Source organism: Sciurus carolinensis, chromosome 1 (genome assembly GCF_902686445.1).
Source record: "Sciurus carolinensis chromosome 1, mSciCar1.2, whole genome shotgun sequence".
NCBI classification, from domain to species: domain Eukaryota; kingdom Metazoa; phylum Chordata; class Mammalia; order Rodentia; family Sciuridae; genus Sciurus; species Sciurus carolinensis.
This window is the reverse complement of record NC_062213.1, coordinates 146,571,042-146,593,366: the sequence shown is the minus strand read 5'-3', so window position 1 is coordinate 146,593,366 and position 22,325 is coordinate 146,571,042. Positions and strand designations below refer to the sequence as shown.

At 33.7% G+C, this 22,325-nt stretch overlaps 1 protein-coding gene across 1 annotated transcript in view; it reads left to right on the top strand.

Annotated features, from left to right (window-relative positions):
• Msh4 (mutS homolog 4) overlaps window positions 1–22,325 on the top strand; it is an 88,060-nt gene that overhangs the window by 11,458 nt on the left and 54,277 nt on the right. Inside the window, exons 4-8 of the mRNA XM_047519661.1 lie at window positions 1,247–1,357; window positions 5,895–6,010; window positions 6,880–7,053; window positions 11,994–12,166; window positions 18,431–18,498. Of these exons, the coding sequence (XP_047375617.1) occupies window positions 1,247–1,357; window positions 5,895–6,010; window positions 6,880–7,053; window positions 11,994–12,166; window positions 18,431–18,498 (642 nt within the window). The remainder of the gene's footprint in view (window positions 1–1,246; window positions 1,358–5,894; window positions 6,011–6,879; window positions 7,054–11,993; window positions 12,167–18,430; window positions 18,499–22,325) is intronic.

Genomic DNA, 22,325 nt, shown 5'->3' with positions numbered 1-22,325 from the left:
TACCTGGACTCATTCCAAAGGTAACATGTGATGATCCTATCTCTAGAGGATTATTTCCACTGAAATAATATTTGAATTTTATTTTTCTAGAGTTAAAAGAAACTAGTATCTTAGATCAGTCACAGTCTAGTTTCTTAGCTTCTTGCCCTCACTTATTTTGCCTCCATATCACTTACATGAATTTGGGCCACTAACCTGTTGTCATGGGAATTTGTGTGATCTAGCAGTTAGATGGTAACCTACTCCTATCTTTCTATTTAGAGAAGTTGTTGTTGTTATTATTAATATTATTATTCCACCAGGGATTAAACCCAAGGGTGCTTAACATCTGAGCCACATCCCCAAACCCCCAGCCCTTTTTATTTTGAGACAGGATCTCACTAGATTGCTTACAGTCTTGCTAAGATGCTGAGGCTGGCTTGAATGTACAATCCTCCTGCCCCAGCTGCCTGATCTGCTGGGTTACATGCATGCATGCACCACCATGCCCAGCTAAAATTATTTGACAAAATTATAATTACTTTGAAAATATGATCTACTCTGTTACTTTTAGTCTTTTATTGTTCTTTAATTTTCTAATGTTCCTCTTTATGGTTCCCCAGTATATAGGCTTCATTTTCCTAATAATTTTTTATTATATTTAATAACCTAAATGACATTAATGCTGCACACTAACTTCATTTCTGGGTATTTACAAATTTTTATATAATTTCAAAAGAATATAGTTTCTTAGAAAAACAGAAATGGTGGACATACTGATCAAGTTTCTCTCCACAGTAGCTCCAAGCAGTGCACCTTTTTAAAAGCACAAAGCAGATATTTCTCACCTGTTTTTTTGTACTTTTCAACTTCTGAACTATACTGATGGGGATGTACTAATACCATTACCATGCTTACATGATCAGATATATTCGTGTTTTTCATGAAGATGGGTAAAATGCTGAGTAGAAGAATTTTTTTATAATACCTTATTTGGGGAATAAATATTTGATAAGTTCAAATTAACTTTTAATTTATAGTTATTACAAACTAATGTGAGTTAAATAGAGCCTGTTTATGATAATGTATACATGGATATTTGTTTAATATATATCATTAAAAATTATTTTAAATATAACTTGAACCATTTGTAATTTTGTTATTTATGAATTAACATTATTCATTATATCAGAATATTATGAAATTTTTTGTTTTAAAGACTGTTCTAAGATTACATTGATGAAATTATTTATACCAACAAATTTAGGTGATCACTAAGCTCAAAATTTTATCTCCTTTGGAAATAATAATGTCAAATACTGCTTGTGTTGTGGGGAATTCAACGAAGTTGTATACTCTGATCACAGAAAATTTCAAGGTAAACAATTTCATTCTCAAAAATAACATTCAAGATTTAATTATTTAGACTTTTTAAATATAAGGAACAATAATTTGAGCAACTGTATATTCAGAATCCTAAAGTAGTCAATAAATGCAAACACTAAAGTAATAAAAATGATAAAGAATCTTCATATTTGATTGGATACTCTGGATCTACTTAAGTAAAAGAAAAAATGTTTTAGGTAATAAGAGGTTTCTCAGAGTATACAAGGGACAGACTGTTAAGAGAAAGCACAGTTTTCTTTAGATGTAGCTTTCTGGAAACTAGTTACTGTTAAAATTAAGTTCTCATCCTTTTCAGGGGATAGCAGCTCTCAGCAAGTGCTTTTTTCCTTTAGGCAGGTTGATCTGTGTTACAGAATTGTTTCAGCTTCCCCTAGGAACATGTACTTCCTTAGAGTTAGCCTGCTAGTTTAGCCTACTGTGACGTGTAAATGCTGTGCAACCTCTCCAACAAATGCTTTGTACCTCAGAAAGACTTTTTACCACGTAGTTTATCTTATCCTTCTCATAACTCTCCCTGTTTAGTGGAATTGGGACTGTGGTTCCAAGAAAATAAGCAACATTTCAATTGGAATAATTTCTGAGGAGTGCTAATTATTTTCAGAATATGCAATATTTTGTTAAATTTTTAGACTTAGCTTTTATTTTAATACATTTGGAACCAGTATGAGATTTAGGGTCTAATGAGTTCCTTTCTTGTTCTTATTATATTCAGCATCCGTAGTGATATAAGATTGTTTGTGTTACTCTTAGAGGTCCTACATAGCTCAGCTGGGGTTTTTTTTTTGACTCATTGCCAGAAATGGTCCCTATTCTAAATGTATTGTCTCTATTATACAAGTGTCTTTCTTTCTGCTTTTCATTCGTTGACTCATACTTCTTTTCATCATCCTTATTTACATATTCCTTTCCCACTTTTTGTTGTCCTGATTAGGCCTTCTAAGTCTTTTGGTAAATAGCAGGAATTCAACTTAAACTAGCCAAAAACTTATTGACTTATGTAACTGGGAAGTCAGTGGTTGGATATATCCTATGTCAAAGATATATCTGATCACTGGATAAGATGGAAGGACAGATTTTTAATCAGTAATATACTATTGCAATAGGAAAATGTGTTCAGTGTGAAGTGAACTCAACCTCACTTTGTTAGAGGTGACTGAGTATTTTAAAGGGAGAATGAGGAACTTGGGAGGGAAGGGAGAAGGGGTTCAGTAGAGTCAGGGAAGTGAAAAATTACAAAAAGGAAGAAAGTGGAGTTGGTCCATGTGAAAACTATCTGGGCATTGAAGGTAGGCTCCTTCCCTCACAGAGAATGGGAGACAAGGACTCTATCTTTAGTTAATGGCCAAAATAAATAGTAAGGATTTTTTGGCACCCTTGAGTTTTCTTAGGCAGGCACTTTAAGAGGGTTTAGGATCATCCTAGGAATGGGTTCTTGAGCTGTTAGAAACCTTGTTAGTGTTTAGTTTGTCTGTGTAGGTCAAAGTTGAGATCCAGTTGAGAAGAGGGCTCATTAGAGCCTGGCTAGAATTTAGTCAATGACAGAATCTTTGCCCCTACCAACATCCCCAGTACCATCTCTTTTCTACGGAAGATAGGTTACCTTCATGAAGTTTAAGAAGATAATTGCTGATGGCTTTAGGCTAATGAAATCTCAGCTTAACCAAATTAGAGAGAAAAGAATGTCTTTCTTCCCTTCCAGGGAAGGATGCTTGTCTGGTCCTGCTTTGTTCATTTTCTCATGTTAGACTAATCAGTATTTCTGGAGGTAGAGACACTATGATTGATTAGTCCTAGATCATGTACATTTTGCTGTGGGTCACTTAATACTGTAATTGACAGGCCTACTAGAATCACATGAAATCTGGGACAGTTAGGTCCTCCAAAGACAAAACAACACATATTCAGTATATTTGAGATGAAGTATAGTATTGTGCTTAAAAGAATAGAGAAGTCAACCAAATTATATTGTGTGCATGTATGAATATATAGCAACTAATTCCACAGTTATATATAATAATACACCAATTAAAAAAAAAGAAAAATGAAGGAACAGAGAATTTGGATTATCCTGGTTTCAAATTCTGACTCGAAATGAACTCTGCAAGTTAACTTTTTAACATCTTTGAGCTTCAGGTTTTTTTTTTTTTGATTCTTTTTTTTTATTATAAACAAATGGGATACATGTTGTTTCTCTGTTTGTACATGGAGCCAAGGCATACCATTTGTGTAATCACAAATTTACACAGGGTAATGTTGTTTGATTCATTCTGTTATTTTTTTTCCTTCCCCCCCACCCCTCCCACCACTCTTTTCCCTCTATACAGTCCTTCCTTCCTCCATTCTTGCCCCCCTCCCTAACCCTAACCCTAAACCTAACCCTAACCCTAACGCTAACCCCTCCCACCCGCCATTATATGTCATCATCCGCTTATCAGCGAGATCATTCGTCCTTTGTTTTTTTGAGATTGGCTTATCTCACTTAGCATGACATTCTCCAGTTTCATCCATTTACCTGCAAATGCCATAATTTTATCATTCTTTATGGTGGAGTAATATTCCATTGTATATGTATGCCACAGTTTCTTTATCCATTCATCAATTGAAGGACATCTAGGTTGGTTCCACAATCTGGCTATGGTGAATTGAGCAGCAATGAACATTGATGTGGCTGTATCTCTGTAGTATGCTGATTTTAAGTCCTTTGGGTATAGACCAAGGAGTGGGATAGCTGGGTCAAATGGTGGTTCCATTCCAAGCTTTCTGAGGAATCTCCATACTGCTTTCCAGAGTGACTGTGCTAATTTGCAACCCCACCAGCAATGTATGAGTGTACCTTTTTCCCCACATCCTCGCCAACACCTATTGTTGCTAGTATTCTTGATAATCGCCATTCTAATTGGGGTGAGATGGAATCTTAGGGTAGTTTTGATTTGCATTTCTCTTATTACTAGAGATGTTGAACATTTTTTCATATATCTGTTGCTCAATCTTCAGGTTCACTGATGTTCTGTTCACTCCATTCTGTTAAACCCATCCATTGAGGTTTTATTTTGGTTGTATTCTTCTGCAGGAAATCATCTGTCTATAACTGGAAGTTCCTATTTCCAGGATTTTTTTTTATTTTTAAAAATGTTTCTTTATTCTTCATCATTGCCTGCCTACATTTTGTTTATTTCCTTGATCTTGTTCAATGGGTGTTGTTCCCTCGTATATACCTAAGAGCAGAGAATGGATAAATTTGCTGAGGACCTCACCAATAGATGTAGTATTTTTATACAGGTAGTTGCATCTTTTTTCTTAGAATGTTGTGGGGGTAAATTCCTTTGTTAATTTATAGAAGTTACACTTAGAAAAAACTGAGAAAGGATAAGGATATGTTTCTTTTTGTTGTTAAAAACAAATTGTTTGGGTTATGTGTGCTTTGTTAATTTGGATTTCCTAATACCTAAAGCTCTGTTTTCTTTTTAAGCATGACTTTTTTAAGTGCATCTCATAAATTTTAATATTATATTTTCATTATCAGTTCAAAATATTTTAAAATTTTAATTCTGATGTAGACCTGAGGGTTTTTAAATGATATCTCTTAATTTACAAATATGTGAGGATTTCCTAGTTATCTTTTTCTTAAAACTTTTTAAAGGCCTAGCCTGTGCTCAGTATTCAAAAACATGTCATGTTTACCTGGAAATAATGTAAAATTTATATCTGTCAGTTGAATTGTTCTGTACATAAAAAGGGGGTTATGTTTATGAATGATTTTGTCTGTATATTCAATTAGTTACCGGAGGAGTTGGAAAAGAATTGCTTACCATTTTGTGAATTTGTCTATTTAGTTGTGTATTGTCAAGTTTTTGTTTTATGTTTTGAGACTATATAATAAAGTTTAGAATTGTTAAAAAAATAAATAAAGTTTATCCTTCCTCAGTTATGTTAGAATATGGAAGATTGAGAGTAAAACCTGTGTGATGTTGTTATAGAATTGTTCCTATAGAATAAAATTACTAGAAAGCAAAGACTTTCATGTTTATTTGTTAATCTAAAAATTATTTGGTACTGGGGAGTGAATCCAGGGCCTCATACATGCTAAGCAGGCACTCTACATTCTCTTTTTTCAATAATTAAGAAAACTTTTACTTTCAATGTTGAAAATATTAAAAGATAAACTTTATACAATACTAAACCCACCTACCGATGTACTAGGATGCACTTAAGAAAGCAGTTTTCAGGTGGGTGTGTGGTGGCACATGCCTGTAATCCCAGTGACTTGAGAAGCTGATGCAGGAAGCAAGTTTGAGGCCAGTCCGGCAACGCAGTGAGGCTCTGTCTCAAAATTAAAAAATAAAATAAAAAATGGTCAGGATGTAGCTCAGTTGTAGAGTTCCCCTGGGTTTAATCCCTAGTATCAAAGGAGGGAAAAACAAAACAAACAAAAAACTAAGCAAACAGTTTTTAGTAAGTGCATGGCACTCAACAATTTTTATAGTTTTAAAATAAAAACTTTTTTTCAGAATGTTAATTTCACTGCTATCCAAAGGAAATACTTCAATGAAACAAGAGGATTAGAATACATTGAACAATTATGTATTACTGAATTCAGCACTGTCCTAATGGAGGTTCAATCCAAGTAAGTTAAAATATAAAAGTTATGTTATAATATAACATAATATAAAATTTATATAAAATAGAAATTAATCTCTAGTGTGAGTTTCACAAGGGCAAGGACTTTCTTCTGTTTTGTTATCTGTTATATCCCTTTCACCTGGTTCCTAATGCATTGTAATTACTGAAATAGAAAAATAATAAAGTCTATACACAAGGCATATATTACTAATTTAATTTATGTAGAATTTCTTCAAATAAGTCAATTTATTGCCCTAATGGTTGCTACTTACCATTCTTTGGAGTTAAAAACTCAAGTAGCTACAGTATACTAGAACTGTGAGTGCTAGGAAATGAAACACATTTAGGGCTGCGTTTTTGTTACTTCATATATTTATTCCTAAAAGATTCAGCATGAGACAGTGATGGAACTTTTGGAAAAGATATTTCTTCAACTGAGCTAAGTAGGTACTCTCTGACCCTGTTTACTCAGTTAATCATAATGGCTGTTCTCATCAGGATCATAATATACGTCCTATACAGTGGAACCTCTTGACTATACCTGTAAAAGTCTCAGACTTTTTCAACATATTTGAATATTTAGAATGATATGTCAAAAATTGACACAAAATACCATTGAATGTTTTCTTCTAAGTAATTTATTGGAGTCTAATATATCCCTTAAGTAACAGGCCTTTTTTGTGGATTAGAGGTTATTTACACAGTTTTCAAGAATTAGGCATATTCAGTGTACTTTTTGCCTTTGAATTTAAGTGATGCTGTGTAAGTACTTGTAATTTTCCTAATATTAAGGTGAAATAAATGTTTTCTTCTCTATCAATATTTTTTTCCTAATTCTAAACACACAATGCTGTGTCATTGGTCACCTTACAGGTATTACTGCCTTGCAGCTGTTGCAGCTTTATTAAAATATGTTGAATTTATTCAAAATTCAGTTTATGCGCCAAAATCGCTGAAGATTTGTTTTCAGGGTAGTGAACAGACAGCCATGATAGATTCATCCTCAGCCCAAAACCTTGAATTGTTAATTAATAACCAAGACTGTAGGTAAGAGCATACAGTTTTTTCTTACAAAATATATCAGTATATTTTATGTCATATTTTATTTATTTATTTATTTATTTAGTCTGGGTAGGGCTCATCCTTTTATTTCTTTTGTGCCAAATGCTTCATCCCCGTTGTTTACCAACTTTCTTTTTGATTATTATTTTGTTTTTCTTACTGATTTATAGGAGTTCCTCTTACATATTGAATATTAATGCTTTTTTAATTTTTACAGACTGCATTTGGATTCATTGTACACAAATGGGGTACAACTTTTCGTTTCTATGGTTGTGCACAATGTAGATTCATACCATTCATGTAATCATACATGTACACAGGGTAATGATGTCTGTCTCATTCCACCATCTTTCATACCCCCACCCCTTCCCCTCACTCATTTCCCTCTACATTATCTAAAGTTCCTCCATTCTTTGAATACTTGAAAGTTAATTTTTTGATAAATACTGAATAAACATTTTAATCATTGTACCCTTGTTGGTGAACCATTCAGATGTTTCACAAAAAATAGATTGTAAAACATTTGTACTAAACAACAAAAAAAATCCACTTACTAACTGAGTAAAGGGCCTTAAGAGATATGTCTTAAAAAAAATAAATAGTCAATAAGTACATAAAAACTAGTCATTAGAGAAATGAAAATTAAAACTACATTAAGGTACCACTTCACATCTGTTGGGTTGTGGGTTAAAACTACTCAATGATTTTCTGTTATTCTTCTTGTGTTATTTTAACATAAAAATTCAATGTTCAAACCTGGTAATTGTTGTAAAGTGCTTTATGCCAGAGTTACCAGCACCATGGTAGAGCAGATTCCTTCTTGGAGGTGTGAACCAGCTTGGAAAATAAAAAGTCTAAAAATAATCAGTCAGGAATAAAAGACAAAAGACAGAAATTAGTTTTAGAAGCAGGGTGCTTGGTGGGTCTTCCAGCCCTGATAGGAACTGAAACTGAACAAGTGAAAAAGGCCCCAATACTTTATTTAAGGGGAAATACATCAAAAGATTTCAGTGTGGCAGGAGAACAGAATAAGATGGGGAAAACAGGTTGAGGCTTGGCAGGTTATGCCCATCTCCTGGTGGCTATGTTTGAACCTAGGGTTGTGAGCTAAGGCAGGGCACCAGCATGATCTGTGCTTTCTCAAACCAGGAAATTTCACCCAGGAGTTCCCAGAAAAGTAGCCTCCCTGCCTTATGTTGGCTCAAGCAAATCCATAATTTATACATAGCTTCCAACAGCTTTATATCCAGTTTTACCTTATCAAATTGCATACTCATCTTTGTTTATCATTGTTAAATATTGTTTGTATATTAGGGATACACAAACTTAAGAGAATATCCAATCTCCAGGAGTTTGTATTATAATGACAGACTTGAACCAAGAATCTTTTTTGCGGTACTGGGGATCAAACTCAGGGCCTTGTGCTTGCAAGGCAAGCACTCTACCAGCTGAGCTATCTCCCCAGCCCTGAACCGAGAATCTTTAAAAGATGGATAGTCTATCTACGGAACTATCTGAATAGCTCCAGTGCTTATATGGACTTGTCGCCTGTTAGACCCATTAATTTCTGTAGCAAATGTCAGGTTTGTGTGTGCTGGTCACTTCTTTTGTTCCTGCAGAAATCAAGTCCTCAAAAGGTTTTTAAAAAATTGTGCATGTTGTGAGAGATCCCGTCAGCTAATCTGAATAGTTCCCTAAAAATTTGTTTAAATTGCTATGTCCAAAATCTAGTAGTCTGATGACTGGAAACGTAAGAGTCACTCTTGTTTTCTCTCCTTTTAACATCCCAGATTTAATTCATTTGTAAATGCTTCTGACTCAACCTCAAGAGTCTGTCCAATTCTGGATCACTTCTCACCATTTCTGAAACTACACCCTAACCCAAACCTCTGTTCTCTTTAGACTGGACTAATACAATAGCCTCCTAACTTGTATTTTTGCCTTCTTCTTACCCTTCTACAGTTAGTAGACAGAAATCAAGTTTTCTAACTCTCCTGCATAAAACTCTCCAGTGGTTCCTTTTACATTCAGAATAGAATCCAAATTCTTTACCATAGACTATGACTTCTGTGTCCTAGTCTCTATCAACTTCTTCATTAATCTCTTTCATTCTTAGCTCCACTTGTAAAGCTGTATTAACCTTGATCTTCTTTCTGGTTCTAGAGTCAGACTTCCTGAATTTAAGTTGCTACTCTACTACTTACTTGGAAACCTTGGATAGTTAGTCTATGGGCTTCAGTTTCTTCAGTTGTAAAATGTGACTAATAATAGCATCTATCTCATATCATGGTTGTTAGATGTAAATGAGTCAATCCATGTAAAGTGCTTAAAGCACTTCCTGGTGCATACTAAGTGTTCGACATATGTTAGCTATCCTCATCATTATCATTATAATCCCCATTCCATCATCATCTTTGCATTGCTGCCTCCTTTTATTTGTCACTCAGATCTTAAGTCAACTGTTGAATACACAGAGAAGTCTTTCTTAATCAAACTAACTAATCAGCAACCTCCTGATCATTCTCTTATGCATTTTTATTATTTTTTTAGCAGTTTATGTTTGTGAAATGTTTTCTCCTCCTCCTCCTCCTCTTCTTCTTCTTCTCCTCCTCTTCCTCCTCCTCCTTCTCCTCCTCCTTCTTCTTTTCTTTCTTTTCTTCTTTTTTCTTTCTTCTTTCTTCTTTCTTCTTCCAGGGATTGTACCCAGGGGTTGCTTATCCACTGAGCCACATTCCCAGACTGTTTTATTTTTTATTTTGAGACAGGGTCTTGCTAAGTTGCTGAGGACTTGCTAAATTGCTGAAAATGGCTTTGAACTTGTGATCTTCCTGCCTCAGCCTCTCAAGCTGCTGGGATTATAGGCATGAGCCATCATGCCTGACTGTTTTTTTAAGATTATGTGTTTATTGTATCTTTCTCCCCACTCATTGTCTTGTCCTCTGTCATGAACAATTAATGGATAAGTAGTGGGTTCAGTCGTCAGCACCACATAAAAATAAATAAAATAAAGCTATTGTGTTCATCTACAACTAAAAAAATATTATTGGTTATTAGCCACTAACTATAAAGGCCATAAAAATTATGTCTGTCTTGTGTTCTTAGGACATGGCATAGAGTTTTGAATACTGTAAGGACTCAATAAATATTTACCAAATATTAATATCAATCAGCTATTTTACACACATTGAAATTGTCACATAAAAAGTCCAGTGAAATGCATTGTTACTAATAGCTTATTTCTTTATAAGAATCACTTAGAAATTATGAAATTCTCTTTTACTTATAATTCTCTAACTTCTTCAGTTAGTAAAGAGTGATTAAATACTCATTTTTTTAATCAATGTAAAAGTACCCCTTTAAGGATGTATTACTGATAATCTTGCTATTATTCTTGGGATGTCATAGATTTAAAAACTTTACATTAGTCTGAATATTGATCTGTGGAAAAAGACACTGAGGGCAGGGAGATACTGTTGATCCTTGTTAATCTAAATGTGGTTCATTGACCCTATATTTGGGAGCTTATTAAAAATATAGGTTCTCAAGGAATTAGACCAGAGACCCTGCATCAAATAAAAGAAAAAGTAGACCCAAATCTTCATCATGTCAGCTTAGGACCAGACTTCCTTAACAAGACTCCCAAAGTGCAAGAAATAAAAGCAAGAATCAATAAATGGGATAGATTCAAACTAAAAAGCTTTTTCTCAGCAAAGGAAACAATAATGTGAAGAGAGAGCCTACAGAGCGGGAGAAAAAATCTTTACCACATGCACTTAAGATAGAGTACTAATCTCCAGAACTTACAAAGAACTCAAAAACCTTAATACCAAAAATGCAAAGAACCCAATCAATAAATAGGTTAATGAACTGAGCAGACACTTCACAGAAGGTATACAACCAATCAACAAATATATGAAAAAATGTTCAACATCTCTAGTAATTAGAGAAATGCAAATCAAAACCACCCTAAGATTCCATCTCACCCCAATTAGAATGTCTATTATCAAGAATACAAGCAACAATACGTGTTGGTGAGGATGTTGGGGAAAAGGTACATCCATACATTGCTGGTGGGATTGCAAATTGGTGCAGCCACTCTGGAAAGCAGTGTGGAGATTCTTCAGAAAACTTGGAATGGACCTACCATTTGACCCAGCTATCCCACTCCTTGGCCTATACCCAAAGGACTTAAAATCAGCATACTACAGAGATACAGCCACATCAATGTTTATAGCAGCTTAATTCACAATAGCTAGATTGTGGAACCAACCTAGATGCCCTTCAATAGATGAATGGATAAACTGTGGTATATATATATACAATGGAATAGTACTCAGCCATAAAGAAGAATAAAATTATGGTATTTGCAGGTAAATGGATGGAGTTGAAGAATATCATGTTAAGCAAGATAAACCAATCCCCCAAAACTAACTGCCAGCTGTTTTCTCTGATAAGTGGATGTCTATACATAATGGGTGGGGTGGGGAGGTAAGGGAAGAATGGAGGAACTTTGGATTGTGTAGAGGAAAATGAAAGGAGGGGAGGGAAGGGGAAGGGAGGGTGGTGGAATGAGACAAACATCATCACCCTAGGTACATGTATGATTACAGAAATGGTGTGACTGTATATCGTGTACAACCAGTGAAATGAAAAGTTGTACTCCATTTGTGTATAATGAATCAAAATGCATTCTGCAGTCATATATAACTAAATAGAACAATTAAAAAATTTTAAAAATAAAAATATAGGTTCTCAGACCATTTCCCATACATATTGAATTAGAATCTCCAAGTAGTTTGTATGCATACTAAAGTTTAAATATCACTGTTACAGGTTGTAGAATTATTTAATTATGAAGTTAAATGCAATTTTCTTGAATTTTTCTTTGTATACTTAATGAAATTTTCCATCTTGTGTTTTCAAAGGAATAATCATACTCTTTTTGGTGTTTTAAATTATACTAAGACCCCTGGAGGGAGTAGAAGACTCCGTTCAAATATATTAGAACCTCTGGTTGATACTGAAACCATTAACATGAGATTAGATTGTGTTCAAGAACTACTTCAAGATGAGGAACTCTTTTTTGGACTTCAATCAGGTAAATATCATCTAATTTTGAAAATGTAGTTTGTTTAGTTGAATTATTTTTTTCTAAGTTTTTGAAAGGCAGTTAGTGAAGGTATAATTGTTTTATTCTTGTATGGAAACTGTTTTCCTGAAAATTTCCTTTAGATTTCACAGTAAATAATTTCAGAGGTATGTTTTATATTTTGATCTTCTGGATGCTATTCTGTCCCTTTTTTCTGTTCTTTTAATAAACACTTTGTAAACTCTGTGGTAATCTTCAGAGAAGGGAAGATCTGTCCAAATTAGATAATTATTAACAGATGGGATATTATTAGTTTCCTAGGGCTTCTGTTTAAAGAGAACCACATACTCCGTGGTTTAAAACAACTGAAAAATTTTGACGTAGTTCTGGAAGCTAGAGCTGAAATCAAGGTTTCAGACGGAGTATGGTCCCTCTGAAATGAAGGGGAGAATCCTTTGTTTTTTTCCTAGCTTCTGGTGGCAGCTATCCACATTGTGCCTGTCTTGCAGCTCTGTTAATCAAATCTTTGCCTCTGTTGGCATATTGTGTTCTTAATGTCTTCACATTGTCTTCTTACAAGAACATTAGTCAATTTTGGATTAAGATCTACCTTAATGACTTCATCCTAACTTGACTATATCTGCAAAAACCCAATTTCCAAATAAAGTCACATCACAGGTACCACTTCAACATTTCTTTGGAGAACATAGTTCAGCTCATAGCATGGGGCAAGGAAATTGCTCTTGGGAAGCTTGTTATCTGTTTATTGGCATGACAGTGCAGTTCCTTCTTAAATCTGTAGTTGGAAGGATAGTTTACATACACTTCCTAGTCCAGTATCTGGTTACTAGCAGTTTGGTCAGTTTTCCATACTCTATTCCTTTCACTGCCCTACCTTGTGTTCTGATAGTCTAAACTGAAGTGGTACCTGAAAATCCAGAAGGCATTTATAGCTTCAGTGAGTTTTCCTCAGTCTAATTCCAAATACCTTATAATTCTTTTCAAATTTTGGTATTGCCTTGACTATTTCACTGCATTTCCAATGTTGTTGAATATATTCCTTTTCCCCATGTACCTGTGTATTTAGTGAGACAGTGGGAAAGGTAGAAAGAAGTCATTTTTAACTGGTGACCCTTTTCTTACTGTTTGCTGCAACATTTTGTTGGCCTGTCTATACCTAGCATTTAGTGTAAAACTGAAGTGCCAGGAATATGAAAATCATTTAAGCTCCAACTGTTGACTTTTTAAGCTTTCTGCTACCAAATATTCACCCAGTATACTCACCCACTTTGCTTTCCCTTTGTTTCAGCTAGAAGTAGTTATTCCTTGTTCCTTTTTATAGCTAATTCTGCCACCTGTGTTCTGCATCACATCCTTTCACTAAATTGTTTCTTACATTTGTATTGTCTCTCTCTCCCTGTGGACTCCTTCCATGGTAATAGACTTTTTCAAGTCTCTTCCACCCTTTTTTTTTTTTTTTTTTTTTTTACTGGGGTTTGAACCTGGGGCGCTTAACCACTGAGCCATATCTCCAGCCCTTTTTTATATTTTATTTAGAGACAGGGACTCACTGAGTTTCTTGGGGCCTCACTGGATTGCTGAGATTGGCTTTGAACTCACAATCCTCCTGCCTCAGCCTCCTCAGCCTCTGGGATTACAAGCATGCACCACCACATCCAGCAGTGTCTCTTTCATCTTTGTAAAAACTCTCCCTGACCTTCATCTTTTCTGGCTACCACTTTATTTCTATTTCTTCTATTCATAGCCAAACTTATTGAAAGATGAATTTTCTGCACTATTTTCTCTTCATTATTATCTCTCAATCTGTTTCTGTGCCTATTACTGCACTGCGACTGTTCTTGTCAGGGTCACTGTTGTAGATATTGTTGGTTCACTGTTCTGTCCTCTTGGATCTTCCTATTTCTATCTTGAATGTATCTTTCTCTATCCCTATTGTGCTGCTCCTGCCAGGGATACCATTAACTCTCATCCGATTTATTTAACAGCCTCCTGTTTTGGTCTCCCTCCTTTAATCTTGTTCTTTCTTTGATACATTGTTGCCTTACTGATCTTTTGAAAACATCAATCTGGGCATTTCACACTATATTGGTTTTCTATTGTTGGTGTAACAAATCACCACAAATTTAAAACATGAATTTGTTATCTGGAGGTCCCAAATCAGCTTCACTGGGCCGAAAACCAATGTCTTAGCAGTTCATTCTCATTCTGGAAGTTTTGCAGAATTATTTCCTTGCTTCTTCCTTTTCCTAGAGGCCACCTACATTCCTTTGCGTGGTCCTTGATCTGTATTTAAAGTCAGCAACATAGCACCTTCTCTGTTTTTGACTTCTGTTTTTGTGCTTGCACCTTCTCTCTGACTCTGATCCTTCTCCCTCTTGTAAGGACCCTGTGACTTCATTGGGACTAACAGACAAATCTAAAATAATCTCTTCATTTGAAAATCCTTATCTTAATCCCATTTGGAAAATCCTTTTACCAGTTAACTGTGTCACAGGTTCCAGGAGTTAGGAAGTGTACAGCTTTGGGAGGTTACTTACTTTTAGGATAAAATTCAAACTCTTTTATATATTTCTTTCCCTGTCATCTACCACAGCATATCTCTTTATTCCTCATTTTCCATTTTGCTTTCTAGTATAATGGAACTTCTTTAAGTTATTCAAACATATCTGCTTTCATTTTCGAACCTTGATACTCTATACATCTTGCCTTCCTCTTCTCTGAAACACTTTCTTTCAAGCTTTTGTTTAGCTAGCTGCAGTTCATGTTTTACCATTTTAATTTGAATGTCTCTACTACTAGAAGCCTCTGACTACCCATTCTGTGCTAAACATCTTTTCTGCATGTTTCTATAGTATCATTGTTATGATTTATCTTACTTTACTACATTGTAAATGCATGTTTTGTTGAATGGTTCCTTTATAAGATTAGGACCTAATAGGTGTTCATATTTTTCAAACTATCATTGTTCAACCTGTTGAAACTTTTATTCTTTGTTCCCAAAATAAATATTATTTTATAAAATGAAATTTTGGTGAAAATTATCAATTTTGTTTGAAACATTTAACTTTTATTTAAGTTTTATAATTCCTTATAACTGAAAGTTTTAAGTTGGTGTCTATAGATGTTAATAATTTTTGCTTTTGATATCTTTGATATCTTGACAGTTTATAATTTTTCTTAATATACAGTCAAGAAGGTGACCAGACATACAGCAGGTTGGAAGGGCAATTTTTAGTTTATTAAAATTTAAGAATATAAACCTCGGGCTGGGTTTGTGGTTCAGTGGTAGAGCGCTTGCCTAGCACATGTGAGGCACTGGTTCGATCCTCAGCACCACATAAAAATAAATAAATAAAATAAAGGCACTGTGTCTATCTACAACTAAAAATATTTTTTAAAAGAATATAAATGTCAGTTGTTTTTTTTTAAAAAAACCAGCTGCTTATTGTACATTTTCTATAGGTGCTAGGGAGAAATAGATGAGAAAGGTGAAGCTATAAGTTTCTGTCAACAAGGACCTCATATTCATGTTAGCAAAACAGAACTTCAAAAAGTGATTTTAATACAGTGTGATAAATGTAATAATTATTGAGTATATTATGAAAACACAGGAGTGAGCTGGGATAAAGATGGAAACCAGGTGGGATTCACAGGGATAATATTTCAGCTCTGTCTTAAGGAAATGAGCAAGATTTTGTCAAGAGAATTTTTTCCTTGAATGATATTCAAACAAAAGGGACCATTCCTGTGTAGGGTATATTGATATGCATAAGAGTAACAAAAACAGTTTTGGGATGTAATTGCTGATAAAGATATGGTGTTTATGTCATTGACTGTGATTTTGAAGTCATTACTTTCTAGGGCACACTTGTTTTAGTCAACTTTTTCTCTGCTGTGACCAAAAGATCTGACAAGAACAATCTAAAGGAGAAAAAGTTTATTTAGCACTCACAGTTTCAGAAGTCTTAGTTCACAGATAGCTGACTCCATTTCTTGGGGTCTGAGATGAGACAGAACATCATGGAAAAGGAAAGCATCTAGGAACATGGCACCAGGAAACAGAGAGAGAGAAAGACTCCCCTCACCATAGACAATATATATACCCCCAAAGCAAGCCCCCAATGACCTATCTACTCCAGCCACACCCTACTGGCCTACAGTTACAACTCAGTTAATCCCTATCAAAAGGATTAATACACTGATTAGGATAAGGCTTTCATAACCTAGTCATTTCACCTGTAAGCTTTCTTGCATTGTCTCACACAAGTTTTGGGGGGACACCTCATATCTAACCATAACACTTGTATTTCTGGGAAGTTGGTGAAGGTAGACTGTGCATCAGTTTCTATAATGGTACTTATGTTGATATAAAAGAACTTGCTGTTTTTAAGGTATGACTAGTAATTATTTATGACTTGAACCCTTAGAGAATGGCAGGAAATGAGGATGGGGGCTAGTTTATGAAGGGCTTTTATGTAATGGTATGGGGTTTGAATTTTTCCTCTAGATAATAGGGAACCAAGAGACTAATATGATCAAATTCTTATTCTACAAACACTGTTCCAGTTATAATAGGTTTAGGGAAAGGAAGGAAAAAAGAGACTAGTCATATTTTTTGTAAACTTTTACTTAGACTGACTAATGGAAGCACATGTAAAATGTCATAATGGTATTCTGTTAAAATTAACAATAGTATAATAGCAGTATATTCATCCTATTTATTTTAAATGCATTTTTGAATTTTTAAATTTTGTTCTAATTAGTTATACATGACAGCAGAATGCATTTTGATTCATTGTACATGAATGGAGCACATCTTTTCATTTCTCTGGTTGTACATGATGTAGAGTCATACAACTCATGTGATCATACATGAACCTAGAGTAATGATGTCCACCTCATTCCATCATCCTTCCCACTCCTCTGCCTCCTCCCCTCCCCTCACTACCCTCTGCCCAATCCAAAGTGCCTTCATTCTTCCCTTCACACCCCTGCATTATGGGTCAGTATCCACATATCAGAGAGAACATTTGGCCTTTGGTTTTGGGGAATTGGCTTATTTTGCTTAGCATGATATTTTCCAACTCCATCCATTTACCTGCAAATGACATAATTTTATTCTCCTTTAAGGCTGAATAATGTTCCATGAGTATATATATATTACATTTTCTTTGTCGATTCATCTATTGAAGGGTATCTAGGTTGGTTCCATAGCTTAGCTTTTTTTAATGTAATTATTGTAGACATAGCAAATTAGAAATGGGTACAGTACAGGGAGAAAAACTGTATCAAAGGGTATCAAAAGGTACCTGATAGTTTGAACAGGAAGCAATTCAAATTTTAAAAAAATTTAAGGGATAACAGCTTCAGACCACTTTATGAAAGTATAAACAAATATATACAAAAACTTTTGAGGTTAGATATTACAATGATGATAATAATTATTAATCATTAAGAAATAGTTACTGCAGTTTACTATTTTTTTAAGTATGGGGAACTGGTTCATTTTTAAAAGATCTATTAATGGTTAAGATGAAAAACCTGGGGATTTTTAAGATATAGATTGAAATTATCTATAAACTTACTTTTGTAGAATACTTTCGGATATAAAATGAGCTGAGAAGAATAAATTTTGAAACTTGTACAAAGTACTTATACATATTATCTCACATAATCCTCACAACTCTGGAATACAGATGCTATCCACATTTAAAAAATGAGAATAACCGAAGTTCAGAGAAGTTAGGTAACTTCATGGAAGTTTACATGGATAGTGGTTGAGCTATGCTGCTAAACTAAGCATTTTAAATATTAGGAAGAGAAGTAGAGGTCAAAAAAGATGAAAAAAATTTTATAGGTATCATCCAAAAGGCAGAGTAGCTTCAAGAATAAAGGGATGGTCACTAGTGTCAAAGTTTGAGGAAAGATGGTGAACAATCAAATTAACAAAATAACATTAGAATCTGTTGTTTTATTCCTTGTAGACAGAGAAGGAATGAAATGAAAATAAGTAAGAGTTATAGATAGAACTGTTCTATTTTATTATTCATGGGTAATATTTTACATGATCTATATATTTTTGACTGTACCATGAAGACTTCTTTGTTTTGGTACCAGGATTACCTATCTCTTTTTCTTTTGAGTCTGGGTCTCACTAAGTTACCTAGGGCTGCACTAAGAGCCTGAGGCATAGTCCACCTTGCCTGGTTAGCCATAAAGTTTAAATGCTCACATTGTGTTTGTTTCTTTCAGTTATATCAAGATTCCTTGATACGGAGCAGCTGCTTTCTGTTTTAGTCCAAATTCCAAAGCAAGATACGGTATGCTTACTTACACATTACACATTATGTGTTTTTATATGTTATATGATAAATATAATATTATATGATATTATTTTTATATGATATAACTTACCTTAATATAATTTAACAATGAGAAAATATAAAAATGTTTTGGGAAAATACTTCCTTATTGATATTTAGAGTGTTTTAATTCCTCTTTAGATAAATCTTTTAAAAATGTATTATCCCAGGTTGGGGATATGGCTCAATGATAAAGCACTTTCCTAGCACATGTGAGGCCATGAGTTCAATCCCTAGCACCACCCCCCCAAAAAAAATTGTCATTCAAAAATGTATTAGCCCATATGTTATGGCATAATAAAAAATTACTTAGGTAGTTCAGGAATTGGTATATTTTAACTAATAGAATATTTATTTAAAGATTTATATTTAATTTTCAAAAAACAAATTATAATAACATTTGCCTAATAAGAAAATAAAATTATGTTAAATTCAAGGAGTATAGCTTATTCTTAATAAGTGATCATCATGTGAAATTTGAGAATCTTCACAAATCTTGATCAACCTTTAAGAATAAAACTATTTCTCTGGGTAATTTTCAAATTTAAATAGTCCTTATAGATAAAGGAAATAGGACATGTTTTTATTCTTCCTTTCAAGGTGAACTAAAGAATATTTACTTTAAGGAAATAAAATCTTGTACATCAATAAAATTTGATCTAAAATTTGATTACTTTTAAAAATTCATTGAAGCCTAATTTGTATTTGGGAAGTCATCCCAAATATGAAACACCCTTCGAGGTTTATTTATAATAAAAGCTCAATAGGTGGAAAAACTTCAGCTGTTGGACAGGCACAAAACTGGAAGTTTCTTTAAGTAATTAAAATACCTTAAATTCAGTATAAACAAATGGGAGATAACCTGACACTACTGATGGGTGGACCATAATTAAGTGACTTTGTAAAATAAGTTTGAAAGTATTCCCCCAACTCTTCAATTTTTCTGGTAGTGTTTATGTAGAACTGATATTATTATTTACATATATTTGGTAGAATTCACAAATGAAGTCATTAGAACCTGTACTTTTTTTTGGTAGGAAGTTCTTCAATTAAAAGTCAACATTTTACATAAATATGAGTCTATTCAGTTTATATGTTTTTTCTTGAATGAACTTTGGTAAGTTATATCTTTCAAAGAATTTTTTATTCTAAAACTTTCATACTTACTGGCATAAAATTGCTTGTAGTATCCTCCTCATTATCCTTATCATGTCTGTAAAATTTTCAATGATGTACTCTCTCATTTCTGATAATGATAACTTAAATATGCTCTTCTTATCAGAGTTGTCAATTTTGTTGCTAGTCTCAAGGAATCAGCTTTTGATTTCATTGATTTCTCCTATTCTTTGTTTTACTGATTTTTTTTTTTTTGGTTTGCTTTATCCATTTTATTTCTTTCCTTCTGCTTACTCTGCACTTACGTTTAACTTTTTCCAAAGGTTTTAAAGGTAGAAGCTGAAGTCATTGATTTGAGGACTTTGTTTCTTTTCTTATATAAACATTTAGCATTATAAATTTTCTTACGAATATTGTTTTAGCCAATCCAAAACTTTGTTTTCTTTTTAATTCATAAATGTTCAAAATACTTTCTAAATTCCAAGTGTTATTTCTTCTTTGATGTACAGGTTATTTAGAAGTGTATTGTTTTGTTTCCAATGTTTGGGGACTCTCCAAATACCTTTCTGTTATTAATCTCTAATTTAAATCCCTACTGGGCAGAGAACAAAGGTTGTATAATACAGATCCTTTTAACTTTATTAACACTTATTTTTTTTAGGGGCCAGAATAGGCCTATCTTGGTTAGTGTTCCATGTAAAGTCGACAAGAACGTGTATTTTGCTGATGCTGGCAGAAGTGTTCTATAAATGTCAGTTAGTTCAAGTTGATAGTGTTCTTCAAGTCTCTTATTTTCATACTGGTTTGTCTATTTGTTCTGTCAATTATTGAGAAGGGGCATTGTAATCTCCAACTGTAACTGTGGATTTTTCTATTTTTCCCTTGCTGTTTTATCAGTTTTTATCTAACATTTTGAAGCTCTGTTATTAGGTACATAAGCCTTTAAGATTGTTATGTTCTCTTGATTAATTTTAACCTTTATCATGAAATGACCCTCATTATCCCTACTAAAATCTTTGGCTTTGAAATCCATTGTTTCTGTTATTAATATAGCCAGCTTGCTTTTAATTAGTATTACCATGGAACATCATTGCTCTCCTTTTGCTTTTAACTTATTTATATCTTTGTAGTTAAAGTGAGTTTCTTGTAGGCAACATATATTTTGGGTCTTATTTTTTGTATCCAATCAGAATATATGGAGGTATCTTTCTTTTATACTCAATGAGATTATTCATATGTTTCCATTTAAATCTGCCATCTTTTTTTGTACTTTTCTCATCTATTTCCTCCCTTTTTTCTTTTATTTTTTTCCCCTACTTTCTTTTGGATTGAGTACTTTCTATGATTCCATTTCATTTCTTTTGTTGGTTATTAGTTAGAACTCTTCCACTGAGCTATATTCCCAGCTCACTTCGTTCTTAATATGTCAATAAATGTTCATGGTACATTTTGCTTATTCATTCGTTAGTTGATGAACATTTAGGTTATTTCCACTTTTGACTATCATCAGTAATACAACTCTGAATATTTGTGTTTTTGTACAGACATATGTTTTCGTTTATTTTGATGTATGCCTAGGAATGGAAATGCTAGGTCATCTGATAACTCTATGTTTAATTATTTTCCAAAGTGACTTCATCATTTTACATACCCGCCATCAGTGTTTGAGGGTAGTGATTTCTCCACATCCTTGCTAGACTTGTTAGTATCTCACTCTTTGAGTGTTGTAATCCTAGTGGGTAAGAAGTATTATCTCATAGTTTTGAATGGTATTTCCCTGATGATTAAAATGCTTGAGCATTTTTTTCATGTGCATATTGACCATTTGTATATCTTCCATAGAGAACTATTTATCACATCCTTTACCCATTTTAATAGGGTTATGTGTATTTTTGAATTTTAAGAGTTCATTCTGAGTACTAGTCCCTTATTGGATACATGATTTGCAAATAGTTTCTTTCATTCTGTGGGTTGTCTTTTCCCCTTTTTGATGACATTTCACATTAATTTCCACTGATAATGATGAATATTTATCTCTCTTTCCTACCTTTTCTCTCATAAAAATGAACACTTCCTTATTTCTCATTATCCAATATGGCTGTACTATGATTATATATTTTTTAAAATTAAAAAAAATTTGTAGTTGTAGATGGACAGCATGCCTTTATTTTATTTGTATATTTTTATGTAGTCCTAAGGATTGGGCCTAGGCAAGTACTCTGCCACTGAATTACAGCCCCAGTCCCATACTATAATTTTAAATAGATCAAAATTATTAGGATTATTCATGCTAGACAGAGCTAATAAGCCTTTATGACTTTTTGTGGTTCCCCCAACCCCTGTAATTAGTAACTCTTTTACTATTTTTATATGTTTTATTGTGCATGTTCATTTATTCAGGCATAGATATTTCCACCAATTATCTAAATATACCCTCAGCATATTCATTGACATCAGGTGCTCAATTAGTTTCAATCACTTGAATTCTCTCCCACAGACTTCTGGCCCATTCTTAGGTGTCCTGTGGCTCCCCTTCTTTCCCTAATACAGAGCTGTGACTCCAGATTCTCTCATTAATACCATTTTTGTTTTTTTTCTATTTATCTCATGTCTCCTACTCTCTGGAGGAGTTTACTCTTACCTCTTCATGGAATACATTCTCTAGTAAC